At 38.5% G+C, this 20735-nt stretch overlaps 1 protein-coding gene across 7 annotated transcripts in view; it reads left to right on the plus strand.

Moving 5' to 3' along the window:
- Positions 1 to 5579: 5579 nt before the first annotated feature.
- The window catches only part of ZNF248 (zinc finger protein 248), a 32666-nt gene continuing 17510 nt past the window's right edge, over positions 5580 to 20735 (plus strand). The window contains exons 1-6 of one of the 7 annotated variants that reach the window (XM_089897479.1): positions 5581 to 5685; positions 6639 to 6692; positions 7432 to 7533; positions 7626 to 7667; positions 16092 to 16218; positions 16497 to 16592. In XM_089897479.1, coding sequence (XP_089753605.1) covers positions 7653 to 7667; positions 16092 to 16218; positions 16497 to 16592 — 238 coding nt within the window. In that variant the 5' untranslated portion in view covers positions 5581 to 5685; positions 6639 to 6692; positions 7432 to 7533; positions 7626 to 7652. The other 6 variants (XM_022553250.3, XM_089897480.1, XM_022553249.3 and 3 more) reach the window with 6 other exon arrangements.

Genomic DNA, 20735 nt, shown 5'->3' on the forward strand with positions numbered 1-20735 from the left:
TTTTTTTGGCCACGCAGCATGTGGGATCTTAGTTCCCCGACCAGGGATTGAACCTGTGCCCCCTGCAGTGGAAGTGTGGAGTCTTAACCACTGGACCACCAGGGAAGTTCCAAAAAAGCCCAAAGTTTTAGATCACAGGTCTTAGTATTGTTAAGATGTCAATACTCCCCAAATTAGTCTACAGATTTGATGCAGTTCCTACCATAATCCCAGCTGGCTTCTTCATAAAAATTGACAGTTGATTCTAAAATTTATATAGATTAACAAGGGACATAGAACAGCCATAACAATCTTGAAGAAGAAAACAAGTTGGAAGACTCACACTTATGAATTTTAAAACTTACTGTAGAGAAGCAGCATCAAAGACAGTGAAGTATGGACATAAGTATAGAAATACAGATCAACAGAATAGAATTAAGAGTCCAGAAATAAACTCATACATCTGTGGGCAACTGATTTTTGGCAAGTGTGTCAAGAATATTCAATAGGGAAAGAATAATTTAAAAATAAATGGTGCTGGCTGTTGGTAGCAATGTAAATTGAAACAGCCACTATGGAAGACAGTATGGAGGTTCCTTAAAAAACTAAAAACAAAACTACCATACGACCCAGCAATCCCACTACTGGGCATATACCCTGAGAAAACCATATTTCAAAAAGAGTCATGTACCACAATTTTCACTGCGGCACTATTTACAATAGCCAGGACATGGAAGCAACCTAAGTGTCCATCAACAGATGAATGTATAAAGAAGATGTGGCACATATATGCAATGGAATATTACTCAACCATAAAAAGAAACAAAACTGAGTTATTTGTAGTGACGTGGATGGACCTAGAGTAAGTCAGAAAGAGAAAAACAAATACCATATGCTAACACATATATATGGAATCTAAAAAATATATATGGTTCTGAAGATGCTAGGGGAAGGATGGGAATAAAGATGCAGATGTAGAGAATGGACTTGAGGACACAGGGAGGGGGAAGGGTAAGCTGTGATGAAGTGAGAGAGTGGCATTGACATATATACACTACCAAATGTAAAATAGCTAGCTAGTGGGAAGCAGCTGCATAGCACAGGGAGATCAGCTCTGTGCTTTGTGACCACCTAGAGGGGTAGGGTAGGGGGTGTGGGAGGGAGACGCAAGAGGGAGGGGATATGGTGATATATGTATACGTATAGCTGATTCACTTTGTTATACAGCAGAAACTAACACAACATTGTAAAGCAATTATACTCCAATAAAGTTTAAAAAACTGGTGTTAGTACAACCAGATAGCCACTTACAAATGAATAAAGTTAAACCCTTATTTCATACTATAGGAAAAGATTAACTCAAAACAGATCAAAGACCTAAATGTAAGAGCTAAAAGTATAAAATTCTTAGAAGAAAACATAGGGGTATATCTGCGTGACCTTGGATTTGGCAATGAATTCTTAGACATGATACCAAAAGTACAAGCAACTAAGCAAAATATAAACTGTACTTCATTGAAATGCAAAACTTTTGTGCTTGAAAGGACAGTATCAAGAGAGTGAAAAGACAACCTACAGAACTGGATTACAAGGACTTCCCTGGTCGTCCAGTGGTAAAGAATCCACCTTACAATGCAGAGGACGCGGGTTTGATCCCTGGTAAGGGAACTAAGATCCCACATGCGGCGGGACAACTAAGCCCGTGTGCCACAACAACTGAGCTCGCACGCCAACTAGAGAGCCTGCGTGCTGAGACTACAGAACCCACCCGCTCTGGAGCCTGGGCGCCACAACCAGAGAGAAGCCTGCATACCGCAATGAAAAATCCCGCGTGCTGCAACTAAGACCCAACACAGCCAATAAATAAATAAATAAATAAATATTTGCCTTGATCGGTTTTTTAAAAAAAGAATTGGATTACATATTTGCAAATCATATATCTGATAAGAGACGTGCATCTAGACTACACCAAAAACTTTTACATCTCAATACTAAAAGGACAATAAAATAACACAATTTAAAAATTGGCAACTGATCTGAATAGAAATTTCTCCCGAGAAGATATACAAATGGCCTATAAACTTATGAAAAGAGGTTTATCCTCATTATTCATCAGGGAAATGCAAATCAAGACTACAGTGCAGTTGTAGTTCATAACACTAGGATGACTAGAATAAAAAATCAGATAAAAGCAAGTCTGTGTAGGGGAGTTCCCAGGTGGTCTAGTGGTTAGGATTTGACACTCTCACTGCCATGGTCCGGGTTCAATCCCTGGTCGGGGAACTGAGCTCCTGTAAGCCACGTGGCATGGCCAAAAAAAAAAGTGTAAGGATGTGTAAAAATAGGAACCATCATACACTTCTGGTGAGGATGAAAAATTGTGAAGCCACTGTGGAAAAAAGTCTGGCAGTTCTTCAAAATATTAAACATAGAGTTACCATGTGAATCACCAATTTAATTCCTAGGTAAATACCCAAGAGTAACGGAAACATGTCCAAGCAAAAGTTATACATGAATGTTTATAGCAACGTTATTCACAATATCTAAAAGGTGGAAACAATCCAAATGTCCATCACCTGATGAAGGGATAAAGAAAATTGATACAAAACAAAAATATTCCATACAAGGGAATATTATTCAGTCATAAAAAAGAATGAAGTATTAATACGTGCTAAAACATGGAAGAACTTTTAAAAATAAACTTATTTCATTTATTTATATTTGGCTGCGTTGGGTCTTCATTGCTGCGTGCGGGCTTTCTCTAGTTGCAGCGAGCGGGGGCTACTCTTCGTTGCGGTGTGTGGGCTTCTCATTGCGGTGGCTTCTCTTGTTGTGGAGCACAGGCTCTAGGTGTGCCGGCTTCAGTAGTTGTGGCTCGTGGGCTCTAGAGCACAGGCGCAGTAGTTGTGGTGCACAGGCTTAGTTGCTCCGCAGCATGTGGGATCTTCCTGGACCAAGCCTCGAACCCGTGTCCCCTGCACGGCAGATGGACTCTTAACCACTGTGCCACCAGGGAAGCCCATGGAAGAACTTTGAAAAACATTATGTAAAGTGAAAGAAATCAGTCACAAGAGGCCACATATTGTTTGATTCCATTTATATGGAGACAACAATAGATTAGTAGGTGCATGGCATTGGGGAGATGAAGGTATAGGGGGATGATAGCTAAAGCATATGGGGTTTCTTTTGAGTTGATGAAAGTGCTCTAAAACTGACTGTGGTGATGATCACTCTTATCTGTGCATACACTAAAAACGACTGAATTGTACACTTTAAATGAGTGAGTTGTATGTTATATGAATTATATCTCAATAAAACTGTTATTTCTTAAAAATGATAAGAATACTTTAAGAGGATCCAAAAGCTAACCTATGATAGCTCTCAATGCCCAAACACAAAACAATTTGAGCAACATAATAGTATTGGATGAAATTAAAAGAGTGAGGGAAAAGGAACTGACCTAAAAACAAAAGGGAGCAACCACATGAATGAATCTTAAATGAATTTTGCTAAGCCAAACCCAGGAGATACATATAATTCCATTTGACATTCTGAAAAGGGTAAAATTATAGAACAGAAGACAGATCAGAGAGTGCCAATGGTTGAGTGAGAAGGTGGGTTGAATAACCATGGTTGGGAATAAAATAAATATCCATACTGATATAAATAAATGATGTAATAAATAAATGCTGGAAATGAAAGTTTTCCCTTACAGGGGATTCCCAGTTAATAAATATAGAAGAAAGAGGTGAAATATAAAATCACCAATTGGAACACCACAGTAATAACTGTTGCAGGCAAGATCTACCAGTGAAAGCTAAAATTAGTGGCCAAAACTCTAAGTAGGAATAGTATATTTGCATAGCCTTAAAGGTTCTCGCCCCAAATTTACTAATAAATGTGGTGATTTAAAAATATGACCCTAAATTTGAGATGGAGCTTATTCTGCTCCCACTGAGTGCACTGGACTTAGTAACCCACCCCTAAGTATAGATTGGAAAGGGAAAAATCCTAAAGATATAGTGGAGAAACCTGTCAGACACCACCTTCACCAAGCAACCAAGGTTAATATAAGTTGTGTTGATATCATGTGTCCCCTCATATATAGGTAGGACACATCCTCTCTGTGGTATTCTTTCTAAAAATTTATAACCTCAGTCCAATCAGGAGAAAACATCAGACAAACTCAAAGTCAGGGACATTCTTCATAATATCTGACCACTATTCTTCAAACATCTGAAGGTAATGAAAGACAAGGAAAGACCACGAAACTATTGCAGATGGGACGAGACCAAACAGACTTGATGATTAAACGTACTGTGGTATCCTGGATTGAATCCTGGATCAGTAAAAGCGCATTAATGAAAAAACTGATGAACTCTGAATAAACTCTGTAGTTTAGTTGATACAATTGCACCCGTATCACTTTCTTAGTTTTGGTAAATGTACCATGGTTATGTAAAATGTTAACAATTAAAGGGACTTCCCTGGTGGTCCAGTGGTTAAGAATACGCCTTCCAATGTACGAGACTTAGGTTTGATCCCTGGTGGGGGAACTGAGATCCCACATGCCACAGGGCAACTGAGCCCGCATGCACGCGCAACTAGAGAAATCCTCACGCTGCAACGAAGGTCCCATGTGTGCCGCAACTAAGACCTGATGCAGCTGAATAAAAATAAATAAATAAATGTTAACAATTAGGTGAAACTGGGTGAAGAGTATATGGGAACTATCTTTGCAACTCTTCTGTAAATCTGAAGTTAGTAAAAAAAAAAGTTAAACGACATTGATCAAAAAGAGTTAACTACATATTCTTTTATGAAAAGTTCATCATAAAATAATACACCCATATGCTCATACTGTGCTAAAAATGTCATGAGGATGCCCACATAAAAGAATGTATATTTGGTTCCAGGTAAAGCATTTCTGAGAGATGATAAAGTGCTTTCTTCGTAAGTTTGGTGTGTGAACAGTTTCTTACATAGGAACAGTTTTTATTATTAATACTGAATTGCTAGGTTGCTTTTTTCCTCATTCCGGAGAATAACTAGGCTGCTCACAGATATTATTTTAGTTTACATAGATTTATTGTCTAAACTATAGAAGATAAATTTATCAAAACTAAAATAACATCTGTCCACGTTCATAAATTAAATTCATGTACCACTTTGCTTCTCTTGGTTTGTGTCTAGTCGAAAACGCACACTGCTTTGACATACATCTCTGGGACACGGACAGAATCCAGGGTCCAGGTAGCAGGAGTGAATATATCAGATAGTAATATCTCAATCCAGTCAACAAGGCAGAAACTCTGCAGCTGATTTCTAAAGGACTGCGCATGGCGTATACTGGGCAAGGTAATCTTAAGAAACGTACTGAACAATTTATATGCCAGACGCCATCCTAAGTGCTTTTACAATGAAAACGCCCTTAATCTTCATAAAAACCGTTAGCTAGGTACTGTACTACTATTAGCTTACTTTTGTACAATTTAGGAGTGAGGCATTGCTTCTAAAGGTAGAGCCACTTTTCCAACCCAAGCTGCCAGAAGCCAACTTCCAACTCGCCGCCACCGCGCCACGCCGCTCCCTCCCTCTGCGCATGTGCATCCCCGCCTTCTCCTCCCGGCTCGTCCTTCCCCGGCCTCCAGCCCCTCGTGGGAAACAATCCCTGGCCTCCAGGTCCACGCGGCGAGGGAGCTGCGGGTGAGCCCCAGAGGGTGGGGGCGAGGGCCAAGGGGACCCCGTGCGGCTCGGGGAGCCGGCGGGGGCAGCGGTGCCGGGTGGTAGGTTGGAGCCCCGCGAACATCGGCAGGACCCCAGGAGTCTGCGGCGCCTGCAGAACTGAAGGGACTGCAGGCGGCGGCGCCTCTGCCTGGAGAGGCCGGAGTCCCGCGCGGGAACGCGGACTCTCGGGCTCGCTCGGCCCTCAGCTCTTCAGCCCTTGAGCTGAGCGGGCGGCGCCGTCGTGTGGCCGCCCGTGGGGAGTGCGCGTGCGTGACGTGTGCGCTAGGCCCGCGGGGAGGGAGCGGGGTTGTCAAGGGGAGAGCGCGTGCGTGACGTGTGATCTGGGCCTGCGGGGAGGGGCGAGGAATGCGGGGAAGAGCGAGTGCGCGTGCGCGACGTGTGTGTGTGTGTGTGTGTGTGTGTGTGTGTGTGTGTGTGTGTGTGTGTGTGTGTGTCTCTCTCTGTGTGTGTCTGTCTGTGTGTGTGTGCGCGCGCGTGTGTGTGCTTTACGTAGTGACGTGCTGGGATTACGGGGCGCAGGGAGGATGTGGGAGAGAACGACTGCCCCAGGAAGGGGCTCGGAAATACATGAATTTCCTGGACCAAATAGCCGCTGGGAGATTTGTCTTGCTTAGCTGTAAAATGCGGATATCTAGAGTGCTCGCCGCACTGTGTTGTTTTGAGCGCTCACGTTTTGTTGGCTGCTGTTGTATTTAATTGTTTTGTATGTAATACAGGCGGCTGGAGCTTGGATAAGTCTCTAGGGCCTCCATTCCTCAGTTAATTCGTTTGTGAAATGGGATTGGAGGGGGCTAAACCAGCTAGCCACCAAGGCCTTTTCCTGGCTCTAACATCACCCAGATCCCAAGTTATTATTTATTATGTATTCATTTGTTATTTGTTGTGTATAATCATGACACGGTATCCTGAAGCCATCGAAGGCTGTGTGACGGTGGAAGGTCTGAGACAAATTTAAGAAGAGAGAGGTGAGCTGGAGCTGAGATGGGTGGGCATGCAGGCTGCACAGGAAATGTCACCTGTTTGGAGAGTTTGTGAAGGCATGGTCGGGGTTGAAAGGCTTACCAGCCATAGCTAAGGAAATTCTGTCATTGTCTGTCCCTAACACCTCCTCCTCCCCTCATTCTCCAGTCACTCTTTCCTGAAGTGAGCCGCCCTCAGTGTCCCATTTTTCATGGCATCTAGAGAAATGCTGAGGTTCCTGCTCCCCCGGCTGGATAGACGCGCAGGATGGTAGTGCAGGCAGGTCCTTTTTGGGTTATCTGTTGCTTACTTGAAAAATGAAAAAAAAAAAAAAAAAAGAATTGAGCCTTCTCGAAGGTGAGTGCCTGACGTCATGCAATTTGTTAGTGGTAGAATCGAGGTTGAAAGTCAGGTCTGCAGATTCGTGGGCCACTGCCCATTTTGTGACTGTTAGGTCAAAGTTAGTTTTTTTATTAAAAGATCCTTCTGAAAATTGTAAGCAGGTGAGAACATTAAAAAAAAAAAAATCTTGCCTTAAACACTCCCATCCCTTTTTTCAGAGGTTTCTTGGATTATCTGACCTCATAGGATTAATGGTGTTAGCAGATAACCAGATGAACAATATGGTTTGAGGTGTTTTTCTCCCCCTACAACATCAGTTTTGGCAGATCCATAGTGTTCCTTCCTTTAGATTACTGTTCAATGTTAAACTCATCTCATGTTTTTAATTTTTCTGTGTCACAGAACCTAAATTGGTAATAAATCAATAAGAAACAAATGTTTACATTCACTCAGTGAAAAGTATCATGTCTAAGCTCAACATAAATCGGAGCCACACATGGACAAGTAAGTATCTTGTGTGTGGAGCTGTGTAGGCAGGTGAATCCAGGAACTATAAGGCAGGCCAAGTTCTTACTTCCTTCTTCCTTCTCCTTCAGCTCTCCCTCCTCCACTAAGAGTGAAAAATGAACAAATCCCAGGTGAGTTTTTTTTTTGTTTATTGCCATTTTGTCTGAAAATGCGTTTTCTAAAGTTTCTAAAGGTTTATAAAACCTCATGTTAGCTCATTTGTATTTCTAGCTTAAGTAGCAGGTAGTCCTGGCTTTTGTTTCTGCATTTCCATTTCCATTTCCACCTAATACATGCAGTCTTGCTTCTTTACCACCACTCACCTGAATCAGTTCTGGAAAAGACCACCAAACTGTAATCAAATCCAGTTTTTGTCTTTGTCTTACTTGACCCTTTTGCAGCATTTGGTACTATTATCCATAGTCTCTTTGTTTTGGAAGTCTCCTCTGTTGTTGTCTATGATACTACCCTCCTAGCTCTCCTTTTCCTAACTTCTGTCCCTCATGAAGTTGGCTTTGCCTTTTGCCCCAACATTGCTTATCCCTGGGTTTATTGCTTATCCCCTGCTTATCTATCCTTAGCCAACTGCCCTTCCCAGTATACCTATTTTTCCTGACTGCTTTTATTTTTTTTTAAAAAATGAAATAATTAAAAATTGTTAGTATATTAACATGGTTTTAAAAAAAAATAAGTGATACAAAAAAAGTAAGTAAAGGGACTTCCCTGCTGGTCCAGTGGTTAAGACTCCGTGCTTCTGCTGTGGGGGGATGTGGGTTCGGGGAGCTGAGATCCCGCATGCTGCTTGGTGCGGCTAAAAAAAAAAAAGTAAGTAAAAATTCACACCCCATCCTCTCTGTAGCTGATGCTTCCTCCAGGTAGGGTGACATTTATTTCTCATCTAAACTGTGACACTTTCACTGAGAGTGAAAGAAGTTTTATTAACAATTATGCTGAGACAGCTGGCATATATTGGGACAGTCCCAGATGAACTGCAGTGTACTGTCACCCTACTATAGGTATACATTATTTCTATTTCTTGTTTGTCCTCCCAGTGTTTCTTTATTCAGTTGAAAGAAAATATGTGCTCCCGGCCTTTATTTAAAAGGGAATCTATTATTAGAGCTTCTTAAATTTAGATGCACCTGTACATCCCTGGCAACGTGTTAAAATGCAGATTTTGATTTAGTATATCTGGGTGGGGCCCTGGAGTCTGCATTTCTAATCAGCTCCCAGATGGAGTTGATTCTGCTACCCAGGGAACCACACTTGAGTAATGAGTGTATACACTATTTCCTTCTTTTTCTTCTTCTTTTTTTTTTTTTTCCTTTTTTCACTTCTTTTTTCAGCCTGTTCCCAGGGACCTTTCTGTAATAGAACATCTTTCTTTGTTAACAATCACATGGTAATTCAATTGCGAATGTTCCATAGTTTATTAAACTAGTTATTAACTATTTCCAACCTTTTGCTACTACAAACCATGTTTTAATTAATAGCCTTGTACATGTAGGTTTATTCTACCAGATAAATTCCCAGAAGTGAGATTGCCAGGTCAAAGGGTTGAATACAATTGATAAGCTTGATCCTTTTGGTGGGATTATAGATAGTATCATTTTGTATTTCCACTGGTACTGCATGATAGTGCTTTTTCTCCATAGCTTCTCCCATAGAAATACGTGGTTCACTTTTGGATTTTGGCAACTGATAGGTAAAAATTAGTATTTTATGTACTTTACATCTGTAATTATCTTAACTATGAGAGAGGTTGAAGATTTTTTTCATGCATCTAAAAGGTGTCTTATTTTTATATTTCTGTGAACTGTCTGTTCATATCTTTTGCCCATTTTGCTCTTAGGTTTCTGGCTTTTTTCTTTTTTTCAGTGTCTGGTTAGCTCTTTGTATATTAGGGATACTAATGCTTGTCTTTTATGTGAGTTATTTTCTGGTATATCATTTGTCTTTTGATGATTGTTCATGTTTTTTTTTCCCCGTGCAGGTATTCTGCTTCAGGATACCACATTTCACTTAGTCATCATGTTTCCTTAGGCTCCCCTTGGCTGTGACAGTTTCTCAGACTTTCCTTGTTTTTGATGGCCTCGTCAGTTTTTGAGGAGTACAAGACAGGTGTTTTGTAGAATGTCCCTCACTTGGGAATTGTCTGCTGTTTTTCTCGTTATTATATTGGGGTAATTGTTTTCGTGTAGAAAGACCACAGAGGTAGAGTGCCATTTGGTATCATCTTATCAGGGTAAATGCTCTTCACATGACTTTTCACTTTTCAACAGATGATGAACCACTTTTGATCACGTGGCTGAGGTCATGTGGTCAACTTTCTCCACTGCAAAGTTATTCTTTTTTCGTCTGTTTTCATACTATACCCTTGGGAAGAAAGTGGGGAGTTTATGCTACACCTCCTTCATGGTGGAGTATCCACATAAATTATTAGGAGTTCTGCACAGGAGACTTGTGTATTTATTAACTCAGTCAGTGTTTAATATCAATATGAACTCACGGCTAGTTATTTTTTACCTTGTTTATAGTCCAGTACTACCTTGGTCATTTTGTTGCTCAAATTGTTTCAGCTTGGTTATTAAATAGAGCACTTTCAACTGGTTCCAGGGTCTTTCTGATGTACCCCATTATTGTGTTTTTGTTTGAGTACTTCTTCTATACTTTCTGGTAGTAGAAGATATTCCAGGCTCATCTTATATTTCCTGCCCTAGAATTAGCCATTTTTCCCTGAAGAGCTCTGGTTCCTTTTACTGGAGCATGGTATTAGAAACCAAGATTGGGGGGCTGGATTGCTACTGGTTTCTAATTCCTTAGAGACCCTCTCAGCTGACTGAACAAGAAAATATATATGTATACTAACTCACATGTATACACATATCTATAAATATTTCAGTATGTAACCGTCTGTGTTTGCATTAAGCTAAGTATTATTTCACACTGATGTCCCCTGCTGTAATCATTATTACATGGAACATTCTAGCATTCTCCCCTTGCTTGTCTGTAACTCCCGTTTTAGCAATCTGGCTACCACCATCCGCACTTCCTTTACTTAACTGTTCAGTTCCAGCATACATGTATAAGTGATTTCTGAGTCATTAACCCATGGACTCTTGGCTCCTTCCAGTTTTTGGTCATTATGAATTAAGCTGCTAGAAACATGTAGGGTTTTTTTTTTTTTTGCGGTACGCGGGCCTCTCACTGTTGTGGCCTCTCCCGCGGCAGAGCACAGGCTCCGGAAGCGCAGGCTCAGCGGCCATGGCTCACGGGCCCAGCCGCTCCACGGCATGTGGGATCTTCCTAGACCGGGGCACGAACCCGCGTCCCCTGCATCGGCAGGCGGACTTTCAACCACTGCGCCACCAGGGAAGCCCCAACATGTAGGTTTTTACATAGACATACATTTTTAAATAGCTAGGGTGTGAAACTGCTTGATCATATGTTAAGACTGTTTAGCTTTGTAAGAAACTGCCAGCCAATTTTACAAAAGTGCTGTATCATTTTACATTCCTACCAATCAGAACTCCTCTTCTGCACCTGGAACTGAAATTGATGTTGTCATTGTTTTGGATTTAACTGTTCCAGTAGGTGTGTCATGGTATCTCATTTTTGTTTTAATTTATATTTCCCTAATGACAGATGATATTGAGCATTTGTTCATAAATTTATCTGCTATCCATATGTCTTTGCTTGACATGTTTATTCATATCTTTGGTCCATTTTTCTATTAGGTGATTTGTTTTCTTACTATTGAGTTTTCAGAGTTCTTTTGCATATTTTGAATGTAACTTCTTTATTAGATATATATGTTGCAAATATTTTCTTCCAGTCTGTGGCTTGACCTTTCATTTTCTTACAAATGGCTTTTGCAGGGCAAAATATTTTATTTTAAATGAAACCCAACCCATGTATTTTTTTAATGGAATGTGCTTTTTTCTGTTGTATTTAAAAACTCATCACCAAATCCAAGATCACATAGATTTCCTATGTTCTATATTGTCTTCTAGAAATTTAATAGTTTTGCATTTTACTTCTAGGTCTGTGATTCATTTTTAGTTAATATTTGTATAAGGTGTAAGGTCTGTGTCTAGGTTCATTTTTTTGCATAGATGTACAGTTGTTGAAGAATCATTTGTTGAAAGACTATCTTTTCTCCATTTAAATGCCATTGTGCCTTTGTCAAAAATCAGTTGACTATATAAAACAAACTAGTGAATATAACAAAAAAGGAACAGACTCACAGATATAGAGAACAAACTAGTGGTTACCAGTGGAGAGAGGGAAGGGGGAGGGGCAAGATGGGGTAGGGAATTAAGAAGTAGAAACTAGTATGTATAAAATAAATAAGCTACAAGGATATACTGTACAACATAGGAAATATAGCCAATATTATATAATAACTATAAATGGAATATAATCTTTACAAATTGTGAATCACTATGTTGTACACCTAAAACTTATATAGTAGTGTACATCAGCTATACCTCAATTACAAAAAAAAAAAAAAATCAGTTCACTATATATCAGTGGATCTGTTCCTGGGACCTCTGTTCTGTTTCACAGATCTATGTGTTTCTTTCAACAATAACACACTGTCTTGGTTACTTGTAGCTTTATATGTCTTGAAATCAGGTAATGTATATCTTCTTTTTCCTTCTTCCATATTACGTTGGCTGTTCTAGGTCCTTTACCTTCCTGTTTAAATTTTAGAATCATTTTTTCAGTGTCTACAAGATAGCTGGGATTTTTATTTGAATTTCACTGAATTTATAGATTAAGTTGGAAGGAATTGACATGTTAACAATACTGTCTTCTGATTGATGAATGTGGAATATCTCTCCATTTATTTAGATCTTCGATTTCTTCCATCAGTTTTTGTTTTTCTGCATATCCCTGAAATATACTGTGTTAGATTTATATTTGAATACTTTGTTTTTGGTAGTCATATTGTAAATGGTATTTTTTTCATTCAAAAATTTGAAATTCCAATTGTTTATTCTGATATGGGAAAACAGTTGACTTTTTAATATTGACCTTATATCCTATGATGTTGCTATATTTGCTTATTACTTCCAGGATTTTTTTTGCTTTTTCTTTTTGTAGATTCTTTGGGACTTTCTACATAGACAATGTTGACTTCAAATAAAGACAGTTTTATTTTTTCTTTCTAATCACATTTCAGTTTTTTATTTTATTTCAGTTTTTTTTTTTTTGCGATATGCGGGCCTCTCACTGTTGTGGCCTCTCCCATTGCGGAGCACAGGCTCCAGACGCGCAGGCTCAGCAGCCATGGCTCACGGGCCCAGCCGCTCCGTGGCATGTGGGATCTTCCTGGACCGGGGCACAAACCCATGTCCCCTGCATCAGCAGGCAGACTCTCAACCACTGCGCCACCAGGAAGCCCTTTTTGTTTGTTTTGTCTTGTTGTAGGTCTTTCTGTACTAGCTAGGACTTGAATAGGAGTATTAAGACAGGACATCCTTGCCCTGTTCCTGCACTTAGGGGAAAAGTGTCCAGTCTCGTAACATTAAGTATGATGTTAGCTTCTTCATTAAGTCGGGAAAGTTCCCCTCTATTCCTAGTTTGCTGAGAGTTTTTATCATGAATGACTGTAGGATTCTGTCAAATGCTTTTTCTTCATTAATTAATATGATCATGTAATTTTTCTTCTTTGGCTTATTGATATGTTGGATTATATTGATTGATTTTTTTTAATGCTGACCCAGCCTTCCATACCTCCAATAAATTCCACTTGGTTGTGGTTTGTATTTCTTTTTATACATTGTCAGATTTGATTTGCCAATATTTGAGAATTTTTGCATCTATGTTATTGAGAGACATTAGTCTTTATTTTTTTCATAATGTCTTTATCTAGTTTTGGTATTAGGGTAATGTTGGCCTCATGTAATGAGTTTGGAGATGTTATTTACCAGAGGAGATTATGGAGAATTGTTATTATTTTTTCCTTAAATGTACAGTAGAATTCACCAGTGATGCCATCTGGGTTTGGTTCTTTCTATTTTGGAAGTGTTTTAATTATTGATTCAGTTTTTTTTTTTAACAGAAATGAGTCTATGCAGGTTATCTGTATCTCCTTGTGTGAATTTGGTAGTTGTGTCTTTTAAGGAATTTGTCAATTTCATCTGTGTTACCAATTTTTCAGGAATAGAATTATTTGTAGTATTCTCTTATTATTTTTTAAATGTCATTAGGCTTAGTAGTGTCAACCTATCTTTCATTTCTGAGATTTCCAATTTGCCTCTTTTTTCTTGGTTAGGTTGTAGGTTTATTAATTTTATTGATCTTTTCAAAGAAGCAACTTTGAGTTTCATTGGCTTTTTGTATTTTTTTCACATTTTCAATTTAATTGATTTATTCTAATTTTTATTATTTCCTTTACTTTGCTTGGTTTAGGCTTAATTTGCCTTTTTTCTCTAGTTTACTAAGATAGAAGCTTAGGTTTTTGATTTTTAATCTTTTCTAATGTATACATTTGATGCTATAAATGTCCTCTGTGCACTGCTTTCACTGCATGGCACAAATTTTGATACATGGTATTTTCATTTTTATTCCATTTCATTTAAAATATTTTAAAATTTCTTTTGAGACTTCTTTGATTTATAGGTTATTATAAGTTGACTTATAGGTTATTTAAAACTTATAGGTTAGACTTACAGGTTATTTATAAGTATGACTTACAGGTTATTTATAAGTATGTTGTTTAATTTTCAACTCTTTGGGATTTTTCAGTTATCTCCTGCTTATTGATTTCTATTTAATTCCATTGTGGTCTGAGAACATATTTTGTATGAGAGCTATTGTTTTAAATTTGTTAAGGTGTGTTTTGTGGCCAGGACTATGGTCTATCTAGGTGAATGGACCATATGAGCTAGAATAGAATGATAGAATGTGTGTTTTATTTTTTTGGATGGAATATTCTACATATGCCAGTTAGATCATGTTGATTGATAGTGCTGTGTAGGTCATCTGTGTACTTACTGATTTTCTGCCTGCTCAATTGCTCAAGATAGAAGACTCCAACTATGGTTTTAGATTTGTCTATTTCTCCTTTCATTTCTATCAGTTTTTGCTGTATGTATTTTGATACTCTTTTGTTAGATGAATATGTTTCAGATTGTGTCTTCTTTCTCTAATATGATTTGAACCCATCTAATGGTTCTTAATTTCAGATATTGTAATTTTCAACTTTGGAATGCCCATTTTATGCACGTATGTATGTATCTGTGTGTGTTTGTATACTCATGTATCAGAGGTCCCCAAGACCATTACCAGGTTCAGTGATTTGCTAAGATGACTCAGTATGTAGTTGTACTTACTGCTATCACTTATTGAAGTGAAAGGGTACAAAGCGCAATCAGCAAAGGGAAAAGGCACATGGGGCATAGTCCAGGGGACACCAGGCACAAGCTTCTAAGAGTCTTCTCCCAGGATACACCTAAGTCCTCTAGCAGTGAGATGTGGCAACTGATGTGAAATGTCTGCCAGGGAAGCTCAACAGACACTCAGTGTTCAGCATGTTTATCAGGGGCTAGTCACATAGGTGCTTTCTGCTTAGCATATAACAGAATTCCAGACTCCAGAAGGAATGTATGTGTGCAGCAAAAACCATATTGTTTACACAAACAGTTTAGGCTCAGTGAACCATTCTTATTAAGGACTGCTAAGAACCCTCCTGAAATCCGAGTTCCCAGATGCCAGCCAAGGAACAGCCTTGTAACAGATCATTCAGAGGATAGCAGTCTCAGGCCTGCTCTGTTAATTCTTTCTCCACAACACACATACCACATATCTGTTGAACTTCTCCCATCCTTTCATTTATTTTGTTCATATTTTCCTCTATTTTATTGAACCTATTAATCATAACTCATTTTGAAGTTCTTGTTTGTTCCAATATCTGAGTGTCCTATGGGTACGCTTTTATTTTCTTTTTTTCCTTGGTCTTTGTCTCTTCATATAACATGAAATTTTTTATTGGATGCCAAACATTGTATTTAACAACACAAATATTGGTAGAGGCTCCAGAAAATGATCTCTTTTAGCAGAGAGGATTCATCCGTTTCTCTGTTGGGCAGGTAGAGTACAGGACTGGTCACTTTAATCAGTCACGGGTTGAGCTTGGTTAGGGCCTGTACCATATTAATTTTAATCCCTCTGTTCATTTTAACAACAGAAAGTTTTACTTCCTTAGTGACAGTTAACTGTATAATACAAAAGATAATATGAAAGAACATTTTCTTGGTAACCCCAGTCTACTTTGTGCATAATGCTAGCTCCTACAATGTCTAATTTAATAAATGTTAATGTGTATGTCTCCTTGTCAGGAATAACAGTTGTAGCAACTAGTTCCACCCCCTTAGTGGAAACTCAATTTGTACAAGATATTACTTTTTTCCTACATAGGATAGCATAAAAGAAGGCAATCCTATATACCAATTTTTAATAAACTCTAAAGAGATTAGTTCTTTTAAATATTTACCACTCATAGAGCTCTGACAATTTCATTATATAAAAGGAATATACTGTTACAGGAACAAGTGTCATTCAAAGATGTGTGTGTGGACTTCACCCAGGAAGAGTGGTACCTGCTGGATCCTGCTCAGAAGATACTATACAGAGACGTGATCCTGGAAAATTACAGCCACCTTGTCTCAGTAGGTAAGAATTTTTTCTCCATGTGAACAAGGAGCATGCATTTCTTAGTTGATGAAACATAAGAACTCCCTGTGGAATTTTCTGATGGAGATTCAAGGGATCAGATGACTGATCCCTTTTGGCCACTATAAAGAATGCTATATTCTTACCTCTTTAAGGATTGGTTCATTTAGGCACCTCTTTTAGGTAGCTCCTGAAGCTATACATTTCTTCCCTATCATTTTTTCAGAGTCCCCGAAGCCAGGCTGTTCAGCCATAGTCCTGTGTTATTTTCTTTACAGGGAATTGCATTACTAAGCCAGAAGTGATCTTCAAGATCGAGCAAGGAGAAGAACCTTGGATATTAGAGGAAAGATTCCCAAAACAGTGCCGCTCAGGTGAGTTAGTGAGTTCACAGGCAGATGGAAGCCAGAGGAAATGAGATCTTAGGGCACTGGTTTATGGTTTATTAACTTTGAACTATTTTTCCAAAAAAACATTTTTTAGCCCCAGACCTTTGGAAGTGATTAAGGACAGTTGGCCCACATCCCTTTGTTACCTTAATCACATTCCTCCATATGTCACTTTCACTCATAAATGCTTCCCTTTGTTATTTGACATTTTGGAGTGATTTACCTATATCCGTAATCCAAACTCATTTGGCTTCATCTGAGATAATTTTTCTTGGTTACTTTACCTTTTAAAATTGTTCACATTCTCTTTTAAAATTGTTCACCTTCTCTGTATTGTCTTTGGACATCTCTTGTTAGGTAGTATGTATTCATGCAATACTTCCATATATTCATTTAACAAATATATGCTGAGCGCCCAATATGACCCAACTACGTTTATAGGTAATTAAAAGAATGTCCCTATTATCACAGAGTGTCTATTACAGTGAGGGACAGAAAAGCATACGTGTGTGTATAGGTGTAGGTGTGTGTATGTGTACGGAGTTATACATGCTTGTATACACACACATGTTGTTGGGTGGTGATAAATACTGTAGAGAGTTAAAGCAGTGAAAAGGGGGTTGGAGAATGATGGCATGTGCTATTTGGTATGGAAGTCAAGAGAAAACCTTTTTGATGAGGTCCACAATAGACAAGTCTCTAATAAATTAAAATGTGAGCTCTGTGGATTCTGAGTATTCCAGACAGAGGGAACATCAGGTGCTGAACTTCTCAGACAGGTGTGCTCTTAGGGTGTTTGAGGAATGGCAAGGATGTCAGTGTGGCTGGAGGTGAGAAGGCCTGGGGGAGATTGGTAGTAGATGATGTCATAAGTAGCATGTACCATGGGAGACCCATTAATTTTATTTTGAGTGAGGTGGGAAATCCTCAGGCTTTTTTGAGTAAACATAAATCAGATTAAGCTATAAGATTGGATTTACAGTTTTAAAGGATCTCTCTGACTTCTGTGTGGTGAACATGTGGTGGGTAGATGATGCTTAGGCATGAGCAAGGAAGGAATAACAGGACACTACTATGTACTCGGGAGGAGAGAGACTAGTGGCTAAGGCTATGTTGAAAGTGCTGAGAAATGGTGGATTTGTACATATATCTTGGAGATGAGGCCAAGAGGATTTGCTATTGGGTTGGATACAGAGTGTGAGAGAGAGAGGAGTTGAGCATGATTCCAGTGATTTGTCTCAAGCACCTGATAACTTAGCGTACCATTTACTGAGATAGAGAAAATTTGGAGGAGAGATTATAGGGGAGTTACTACAAATTTTACATTTGGACACAAGAAGCTGAGGTAACTGTTAGAATCTGGTATTGAAAAGGCGATTTCATATATACATCGTGTGAAGTACATAATGAGGCCAGACCTAGAAGTATCCATTCGAAAGGCATCAGCTTTAGGTGGTGTTAAAGGTTGGGGCTAGATGAAGAGTTTTAGATTAGAGATTGGCAAACTTTTTTGTAAAAAACCAGAGAGTAAATATTTTAGGCTTCGTGGGCCACACATGGTCTCAGTTGCTGCTGCTGCTCTTCCTCCTCCTCTTACCTCTTCCTCTTCCTCCTCACTCCTCTCTGCTGCCTCTTCTGTTGTTTTCCCTCTAAAAACATAAAAAACATCCTGAGTTCTAGGACTACTGTCTTACAATCATAGTTTGCTGTCTCCTTTTCTAGAGAGTGATTGTAAATGAGAGAGGTAGTCCTGGGATGGTACCACTTTTACAAGGTGTGTAAATCCATTAAATCTCGTCATTAGAGGAGACTGAGAGGAGCAGTCTGAGGTACAAGAAAATTAGAGAGCCTGGTTTCCTAGGGGTCAAATAAGGAACATTCAACCATCCATTACTGCCTTAAATGGCAACCATGGGATCAGGGTATGGAACCCATTATCCCCTATTGCTAGTTTTTTCATATACTCCTGATATTGTTTTCCTTTCTATCTTCTTCATGTCTTCATTTTCTCACTTTTCACTGATGTCACTCAAAACCATAACTGTGTCTCTGTTCTGTCGTTCCTGACTTGATCTAATTCCTAATTGCTTTTTATTTTTTTACCTAAAGCATCCAATTTATCTTTCACTAGCCTAACAAAATTGCTCCTTATTAATAAATGAATTTACAGTCTCCTTCCATTGACTGTCACAATGTGGTCCTGTTCTATATATCTCAGAGTCTTTCTTTCTGCTCTTCAGAGTTTATACTAAAACTCATACTATATTATGTCTTAAATTTCACTTATAAATATTTTATCCTTTTTCTATAACTTTTACTTTTATTTTGCCTTTTCAGAAACTTAATTAAAATTGTAAATGTAAAGTGTTTAAACATTGCATGGTATATAGTAATGGCTTGTTATTATTTCACTTATTTTAAGTTAGAAATCAATTTTTTGCTGCAACTTAAATAGTCCATATTTTGTAACCCTAACCCACTAGTATCTGTATCCCCAAAACTCAGACCTGACCATATGACTGCTGCTTGGGGTTTCTATCATTGTTGAGATTTTGTTTTCCCAAAGAGAAGGCCCTTTCATATTTTTCCTGATTCTGATATTTTAATAATTACTTTGTTGAGCCAAGTTTAGAAGAGATCACTCTTTTTCATCCATTCAGAAAGCATTCTATAGTACTCTTCCTAAATGCACATTTCCTTATTTTGTCCTCATGTACAGGTTGGAAGTAATTCATATGCACATTACTTTCTAAGAATGATTAATGTACCGTGTCCTCAATGAAGTCAGAGGAAACAGGATTTTGGTAACACCTGTCAAGAGCTAGACTGTGGTCATGAAAAAGAATTTAGCATTGAGCACTGGATTTGTTTTATTTTACAGTGAATTAAACAGACAGTAACTTCTTCTAAGGCAGCAAGTGGAAGCTAAACGTGGTAGGGATGTTGTAGAGTTTGTTGGCTTTTGTTCTTTTATTAATATTTTTGTGGTTTGTTGTTTTAAATTAAAGTAAGTAGCATTTCCTGAAGGATGTCCAGGTCCCAAGGATAGCCAAGGCTGGAGGGTAGCTAATTAAGTGAAATGTGTGTTGTTAGGAATGAACAGTTTATGAGCGCTCCAGCTGGAGTTGCACAGTTTTTAATGGATTTGTGGAATTGTGATTTGAGCTCTTACTGTGAATCTAGTTTTTGTTTTGATTTGTGTTTGCCAGTATAAAAACTATTATCAGTTAGTCTTTGGAGCAGTGGGCTCAGGACTGTTCTAGATATTTTTTTTAACACGTAATTAACATTGTTGCATTGGGTACCAACAGAAAGGTATAGAGAAGAATTTTTTATGATAAAGTTTGTTGAAGGTCTCAGAACCATATAGAAAAATGTGATCATTATGGGTCTCACCAGTAAGTAAAAGCCACAGATGAGGCTAGATATGAAAGCAGAAAACCTCACTGTAAAGATAAACCTAGATATAAAAGCAGACTTAAAAATCAGTATTGCTTCAGAAACAAAATTGTTTTGGGGAAAAGTAGACTAGCAGACTGAAGTAAAGAAACACATGACTTGATGGTTGGGACAACTTCATTAACAGCTGTGAGAAAACCAAATGAACCTGGTCGTTTTGCAGAGATGGTCTGCCCCTCCTCTATTTTGTATTTCCTGTTGGGCATTTGTGTTGTTTTGAATCACAGCTAGATAGAGAGTTAGAGTCTGGGTTAAAGCACTGTCCCTTAAAACATGAGGAAATAGGTGCTTTCAGAAATTTATTTTGATGTTGCTATATCAAATGGGAAAAAGAGGAATGGCAACATGCATATTAGTGAGGATCCTACCACAGTAATCAAGGTGTGGGAAGATAAGGACAAGAAACCATAATCTGTCTCTGTCAAACTGAGTGCTTCCTCTAATATGTTTCTCAGACAGTCTATTTTCCTTTAAAAAAACAAAACAAAAACAAAAAACCTCCTTTGTTGAACTCATCCAGTTCTTGGAGTTTCCTGCTTCCTACATGAACAATGCTCAGAAAATCTCCATCCCTTGCTCACCGTGTCTTGAGTTCATTTCACCTTCTCTAGCCTGATGCTCTTACAGCATTTAAAAAAATAATTATTCCTTGTGAATTAAACGAAAAAC

The sequence above is a fragment of the Delphinapterus leucas genome, chromosome 16 (assembly GCF_059928025.1).
Source record: "Delphinapterus leucas isolate spDelLeu-1000000601 "Yukka" chromosome 16, BTC_Dleu_Yukka2, whole genome shotgun sequence".
Taxonomy (NCBI): Eukaryota; Metazoa; Chordata; class Mammalia; order Artiodactyla; family Monodontidae; genus Delphinapterus; species Delphinapterus leucas.